Here is an 8568-nt window from a genome sequence, read left to right on the forward strand (position 1 = left end):
TAATATTAATCGTATATAAACTGCAAATAATAGTATATTATTCAACGAGCATGTAATCATTACATGCAAGTAGAGTACTATACTTTTTCTACGACCTTTTTTTATTTTATTGGAAAAAATTTAATTATCAACTACTCGAGATTTAAATTATAATAATTTAAAAAAATACCTAAATGCTATTTACCCCTAGTATGTGGCTGAATAACTGGTTGCCTACTATTACTAAATTCTTATTTATTGTAAAAATACAACTAAAAATAGTCAATATAGTTCTATTGGTTTCCGAAAAATTATAAGCTTAAATTTGTACCTACTGCCAGTGAATCTAATAAATAGTAAATGGCTGTTGTCGGTAGACGTATTTCATATATATAGTTATAATGTATATTTACATTTAACTATATATAAATGCTTTCTGGGTATTCGTAGCGCCAATACCCAGAGAGTAGCAGGAATACTTGCCGTGGAACAAAAACTGACACCTGGCAGTAGTTATAAAATGCACACCCATGAGAATGGAGATTAATAATTTATGTTTAGGATCGCTGCCTGGGGATCGCCAGGGCACGTCTGGAGCCGGCGCTGGACGTGACAGCATGCGGGACGTCGGTGGCAGGGTGTTGAGGAGGCGGGCCCCTGTCATACAATCAGCTACAGCCCAACCACAACCACAAGCGAGCCAAATAACATCAAGAGCTCCACCCGCCGAAGGTGCTGCGCTGGAACATCAGCCGGCGCTCACTCAAGCGGGACGACTGAGGCAGCGCATGAAATGGACTGTGACCATTAATGAAAACATTTTGCGCTTCTATTACAAGGTGAAAAACCTCGGTCAAGAAACAATCGGCTACCGACAACAGCTGTATGCCGAATTTTGCAGGACGTACCCAGATATTCAAGTATCGGAGCAACGAGTATCAGACCAATACCGGGTAATTATAAGAAACAACCTTATCCCAGAGAGTAGACGCAATACCATCAGAAGCGAAGTCGAACGGGATCATTCATAACAATGTAGTAATTGAAGATCAAGTCTCAACAGGGAGCACAGCCTGAACAGTTCATGAGCAGATTCCTGAGCTTGCCATACAAGAAGCTCAACCTGACAATACAGAGCAGGAAAACAACGAGTTACCTACGTGATAACCTAGTAAGCGAAATGGCACGTGCGGTACAGGAGTTTAATGGAACAAACCCACTTAGCAGACCACCGCTACCACGAATAAACTCTTGTAAAAAACTAGGGGCGCTGTTACAAATTGTGAACACTGAAGTCCAACCCAATTATGTCGTAGAGGCTCACACATTAGAATATTTGCACATGCTAATCTACTGTGCAGCAACAGTAATTGCTAATGTAATGGACATTAAGATCAGAACGCGACGGGGTGCTAACAACGGAAGGACTGGTAACAGAATTGCACCCTTGGAAAAAAGACGGCTCGGAAAGATTGAATTACTGCGTAGGGATATTGGTCAAATCACCGAATATATAAGAGGTGTAAGAAGTAGAAAAGTCATCAGAAGAGCTGAAGAAATATTACTGAGTACTGTAAGGCACTCAAGATATGATCCAGAAAACAACACAGCCCAACAGTGCCTGGATACATTAAAACAAAAACTCTCCGTTTATTTAGGACGATTAAGAAGGTACAAAGTGAGTAACAACCGAAAATCCGACAATGCCCTTTTTGAGACTGCTGAGAAAGCCTTCTATCGAAAACTAAATTCCACCGTAGAAAATCTCGATAAGTCTTACCCAAGCCAAGAAGAAATTCATGAGTTTTGGGGAAATCAACTTTCCACACCCGCTGCTCTTAACAACATTGCTGGATGGATAGAAGATACGACACAGAACTGCCAACAATACACTACTTCTCTCTACGAACCCTTCACCACTGAAGGAGTCTCAAATATCATCAAAGAGCTTCATAACTGGAAATCTCCTGGACCAGATGGAGTTCAAAACTTCTGGCTTAAGAAGTTTTGGAGTGTTCATGATTGCTTATCAACAATAATTAATAATGTTATTTCTAATCCGCAGGAAATACCATTATTTCTTACTCAGGGAACCACTTATTTAATACCGAAGATCAAAATAACACCCGATCCAGCCAAATACCGCTCAATTACTTGTCTTCCAACTTTGTATAAATTGGTCACATCCTGTGTAGCCTGGCGTATCTACCAACACTGTACACTGAACAATATCATAGAGCATCAACAGAAAGGATGCGCTAAGGGTTCCATTAGTTGCAAAGAACAACTTATCATCGACTCAGTCATTTCTAATCAAGCATATTCAAAAAAGAGGAACTTACTTACTGCCTTCATTGATTACAAGAAGGCCTTTGACTCAGTGCCGCATGAATGGCTTATACAAATATTGACAATATATAAAGTCGATGATTAAATAGTGACCTTTTTACAGCTTATAATGACAGAGTGGAAGACTAGAATTCAACTTCAAATACCTGGTGAAAATAACATCGAAACTGAAAGTATCGCAATCAGCCGGGGCCTGTTCCAAGGAGATTCCTTAAGTCCACTGTTGTTCTGTCTAGCTATGAACCCACTATCTCAGCTATTGAACTCCACTGACGAAGGTTTTAGCATCAAAAATAACAACAATGTGGTGGCGAAGCTTAATCATCTGCTGTATATGGATGATTTGAAATTAATGGCTTCCACTCGAAACCAACTAGATGAGATGCTAAGAACTGTAGAATCCTTTTCAAATGACATTAGTATGCACTTTGGACTAGACAAGTGCCGTGTTTTAAATATAGTCAAAGGAAAATTACAGCCCGGAGGATTCGATATGCAAATTGGCCAGAACATCGAGGCCATGGGTGAAAACGATATGTATAAATATCTTGGAGTAAAGCAAGCGCAGAAAATTGACCATAAGCAAATGAAAACTGAGATAACTGCGGACTTTATACGAAGGGTAAAACAGCTGCTTCGTTCACACCTTAACAGTAGAAATTTGTTTAAGGCACTAAACACCTACGCATGTTCCGCGCTTAGCTATTCGTTTGGCATTATTAAGGGGACAAAAACGGACACGGAAAATCTTAAGTGAAAAGTAAGAACACACCTCACAAAGGCACAAAAACACCATCCTAAAAGTGCAGTAGAAAGAACGACATTACCACGGAATCTAGGAGGAAGAGGACTTATGGATATAGGTGAGAAATTAGATAAACAAATTGCTAATTTAAGAACTTATTTTCAGGTGCAAGCTGGGACATCTACTCTACATCGCGCTATCTGCGCAGTAGAAGACACAACACCGATCAAACTGAGGGAACCAGAAATGCGCATAAACCACCTCACTAAATACGAAAAGATGCGCACCTGGATGGGTAAACCTCTGCACGGGCGCTTCCCAATGAGTTCAGCCAAGACTATGTCGACAATACAGCGTCGAACTATTGGTTGACATCAGGAAAGATATTCCCTGAAACGGAGGGTTCATTACTGGCCATTCAGGATCAGGTTATACCAACCAGAAATTACCTGAAATATGTCGTCAAAGACCCTCAGGTTCAAAACGACAGATGCCGATATGGATGTCAAGCCCAAGAAACCATCCAACATATTACAGGGGCCTGCCAGGCATTTGCTGCAACTGAATACAAGGAACGGCATGACGCCATTGGGAAAAATCCTTCATCAGGAGATAGCTATCAAGCTGGGACTTCTCCAAACGGACCATCTCCCATATTATCAATACGTCCCTGAGAGTATGCTTGAGGATGGTAACTACAAGCTATACTGGGACCGCACTGTGCTCACAGACCAAACAGTGGCACATAATAGACCAGATCTCGTACTAGTTAATAAATTAACCAGACAAACAACACTAATTGATGTGGCGATACCTAACAAAAATAATTTACGTAGTAAATTTACTGAAAAGATCGCCAAGTACAGAGATCTGGAAATTCAAATACGAAGACAATGGAGAATGCAAAGTACCCAGAAAATACCTATTGTTATGTCTACTACTGGAGTCATTCCGAAGAACCTCCTTGAAAGCATAAAAAGGCTGGGTCTAAATGAACATCTTTACAAGACCATGCAGAAAGATGTACTACTCGCAACGGCCAGATGTGTACGAAAATTTTTGGGAGATACACCTGCATACCAAGTCACCTAGGCCTCGATAACACGGAAAGAGTCCCACCAGAGCTCAATCCTTTTGATACCGTAGGTATCTGGGATGAGTCAATTTTCCCCTTAGAGGGAATGTGAGCCGTATGGCTAAATCTGGATAATACATAATAATAACTATACATAATAATAATGTCACTGCCACTAAATTAAATGATAAACGTCAAATTTTTTAGTAAACAAAATACTATAAACATAAAAAATATACTGACATTGTTATATTTAAAATTTTTAAATTTTAAAAATTTTTCGAAGTTAATATTTGATATAAATTACAATAATTATTGTATTAAATAAACAAGTTTAAGTAATTTTATTTGCAGTTTATATACGATTAATATTAAAAGTGGCATGCGCCACTTGAATCTAACTTCAGCCCGTGAGTAATGAATTATTACTCACGGATACAGTAATGGGTGCTATTATCTATGAAAAAATAGCGAATAATGAGCATGTTATTAAACGGTCGTAGGAAAAATTACTTACAGCCGGTTTCCGAAACGTTATTCAAATCTCCGATCATCTAATCGGCTGTCAGATTTGATCAATTGTTAACCTGTGATGGGTTTCTCAAACGCCAATTATTGTAAAATTGCATGATCATAGATCATGTAATCGATGATCTGACATACGATTTGGTAGCGATACTGTCACAATTGGCTGTTATCCTTCAAAATTTCAATTATATTAACCTCTAAATCCAAACTTGTATCTTTAGATTCTAAAGGTGCATTCTCTCTTACGTACTGTCACTTTTGTTTGGAGCAAGAATTGAACGAGAGCATTTTAAAAATGAGGCTAGGTATTGTGACGAAAGTTGGAGATATAAAACAGTTTATTTATGATCTATAATATTTTATAATCTTAATTTTATTTTTGGTCTATATATTTACTTTTTATATTTATTTTTAACTTATTTACCGGCTATTTTATTGTCTTCAAAGTTAGCTGCTATAATTTCTCACACGTTTTCCCCCTTATTTACATCGCTATAATCATTATGCTCTGCTTTTTAGAGCTCTGGCCTCTCAAAAAATAGCTCCATGAGTCTAGCATCCTTGTTACCTTACATTTTTAAACGAAAAAAATATAAATTATATAATCAAATATAAAAAATGTCCGAGATATCCATGTTCTGCAAGTGAGGAAACAGTAGCGATCAACAGGTAGCGAAAACGCGTTCCAAGATTGCGGCTGTAATTTTGAATATTTTTTCGAGATATTTGGCACACGTATTCGTAATATAATAAAGAATGGCGGTACAGAGCCCAATTTGAAAAATATATTAACATGCGGAAATTACTCTGTAATTAAATACAATATTAAAAAAACGAGCCTGTACCGCCATTAAGAAGAACAAAAAATACACTTTCTTCAAATAAACTTTTTTATCCGATGCCTAGATTTTGTGTCATTTTGGAACTATCAATTAAATAAAACATTTTAGTAGTTACAAAATGACACAAAATCTAGGCATCGGATAAAAGAGTTTAGGCCAGAGCTCTAAAAAGCAGAACATAATGATTATAGCGATGTAAATAAGGGAGAAAACGTGTGAGAAATTATAGCAGCTAACTTTGAAGACAATAAAATAGCCGGTAAATAAATTAAAAATAAATATAAAAAGTAAATATATAGACCAAAAATAAAAATAAGATTATAAAATATTATAGATCATAAATAAACTGTTTTATATCTCCAACTTTCGTCACAATACCTAGCCTCATTTTTAAAATGCTCTCGTTCAATTCTTGCTCCAAACAAAAGTGACAGTACGTAAGAGAGAATGCACCTTTAGAATCTAAAGATACAAGTTTGGATTTAGAGGTTAATATAATTGAAATTTTGAAGGATAACAGCCAATTGTGACAGTAAATAAACTTTTTTATCAGATGCCTAGATTTTGTGTCATTTTGGAACTACTAAAATGTTTTATTTCATTAGTAGTTCCAAAATGACACAAAATCTAGGCATAGGATAAAAAAGTTTATTTGAAGAAAGTATATTTTTCTGTTCGTTTTTTTAATATTCTATTTAATTACAGAGTAATTTCCACATGTTAATATATTTTTCAAATTGGGCTCTGTACCGCCATTCTTTATTATATTACGAATACGTGTGCCAAATATCTCGAAAAAATATTCAAAATTACAGCCGCAATCTTGGAACGCGTTTTGGCTACCTGTTGATCGCTACTGTATCACCTTAAATAAATATTTTAAATTATTTCTTCCATAAAAAAATCTTATTTTTATTGAATAATATGATTTATATCATTTACATATGTGTTATTTGACAATTTTTTCCCGGAATTTGTTAATTACAGTAATTAAAAAACTAAAAAAACTCTCAACAGCCCGTTAATCGACGGATAGTCGCAGATTAGGTAACTGTCCATTTTTACCGCCGTTTGACAAGCGAAACTGGTTAATCGACCTTTAGCAGACTCAAAACACTCATGATCGGCTGTTAACTAACGATTAATCTTTTGTCAGGTGATCGACTGTTGATAAAACTAGTTTGTTTGACGTTTCTGACGCATTTAATCTATTGTTAATCGTCGATTACATAATTTTTGAGATGATCATCCTTTCGGAAACCGGGCGTAAAACTTGTTTATTTAATACAATAATTAATATTGTAATTTATATCAATAATTAACTCCGAAAAATTTTTAAAGGAATTTTAACTGTAACAATGTCAGTATATTTTTTACATTTATATATTGTTTACTAAAAATTTTGACGTTTATCATTTATTTTAGTGACAGTGACATTAGAGCATTTTGTTTGTGTTAATTGGAATTTTTAACTAGTATTGTGTTTATTTATAAACGTTACATAAGTTGTATTGTGTTAAATATGTTATAACATATTATATATAGTATATATTATTATAGTTAAATATAAATACACATTATAAGTTTATGAAATACGTCCACCAATAATAGATGGAAATACGTCAATTTCCTATTTATTAGATTCATGTACAGTAGGTATAAATGTATCCTTATAATTTTTCGGAAACGAATAGAACTTGGGTTGACTATTTCTTGTTGTATTTTTACAATACATAAGAATGTGGTAATAGCAAGCAACCAATTATTCAGCCACGTACTAAGGGTAAACAGCATTTAGGTATTTTTGCAAATTATTATAATTTAAATCTCGAGTAGTTAATAATAATATTATTTACTAATTAAAATAAAAAAGATCGTAGAAAAAGTATAGTATTCTACTCGCATGTAATGGCACTTTATCATCGTGAGTAATAGCCATCATTATATGCTCGTTAAATAATATACTATTTCTTAATAAATAAAATAATAAAAATATTACCTGAAATAGGCACCAACCACATCACACATAGCACAAGAAGAGGTTCTTCAACTAAACGAAGCATTTTCAATTAAAGATTAGGTTTTTCCTATTAGTATTCAACTATATAAATACTTACCTAATAATATTATGCAAAAAATGCATATGCATATTTAGATATGCCACATAAAGTAAAAATTTTAACTACATGTTCCATATTAAAAAATTCTTTTAGTGTTTGTACATTTTGTGACCTTGTAAAATTTTTTTGTTGGAGATAACAAAATAAACTATTTCAAATAATGAGAGAGCCTTGAATGCTAAATTTGCAGTTACTAAAGCGTCATGTTTAGCTATTGGGTTTTGAAGATTAGGTCTTAAAACCAAAAATCTTAAGTTTTTCATTTTAGTTTTCATTTCAAAAAATCGTTTGTTTTTTCAATTATATTGCCATCTATCCATAATTCTAAAAAATGTCTCGAATAAAAGTTGATTTTTCTACGTAAGGAATCCAACTCTGCAGTAAAAAATGGGGGTTCCTATTTAAGATTCTAAAGTAATTGAATTAAAATACTTCGTAATTTAAAGAATCGTATTTTTTACTTATTTACTTAAGAGAAAAATTACAAAGACTAATTTTAGAGTAATCAAAAAAATCTAAAATAATATCAATCTGCCTGGGTCGAAAATTTTTATTTTAAAATTTACAAAAAGAAGACATTTTTTAATTACATGCATTAATAGTAAAGGATCCCAGGCCTATTTTCACCATTTACTACTAACAAGCTAATTTTTCGTAAGTAGCTTCATTTTGACAAGACGCCCAACTTTTTTCGTTACATCATTTCCGTATGTGGTAGATAACAAAGATAGCAGGGATAGACCAGTCAGGTTAGGTACCTTGCATGCCGAGCTGCCCAAATTTTAGTTTTCTAATCTTTAGGGAGGGTCAATAGTAGTGTACATTTAAAATCTAGACTGAATTTCACCGTTGCGTTAGCCGTCATTTTGATTCTAAACGCGAACCGTTTTTGCTCAATATCTCAGTTATTTTCAACTCCTCGACAAAAAT

General features: G+C 34.4%; 1 protein-coding gene across 2 annotated transcripts in view; it reads right to left on the reverse strand.

The window, feature by feature from the left end:
* The window catches only part of LOC126886765 (C-type lectin domain family 4 member G-like), a 304748-nt gene extending 297146 nt beyond the window's left edge, over window positions 1-7602 (reverse strand). For both annotated transcript variants that reach the window (XM_050653789.1, XM_050653788.1), the window contains exon 1: window positions 7518-7602. In XM_050653789.1, the coding sequence (XP_050509746.1) occupies window positions 7518-7581 (64 nt within the window). In that variant the 5' untranslated portion in view covers window positions 7582-7602. The remainder of the gene's footprint in view (window positions 1-7517) is intronic.
* Between the last annotated feature and the right edge of the window lie 966 nt (window positions 7603-8568).

The sequence above is a fragment of the Diabrotica virgifera genome, chromosome 6, assembly GCF_917563875.1.
Source record: "Diabrotica virgifera virgifera chromosome 6, PGI_DIABVI_V3a".
NCBI classification, from domain to species: Eukaryota; Metazoa; Arthropoda; class Insecta; order Coleoptera; family Chrysomelidae; genus Diabrotica; species Diabrotica virgifera.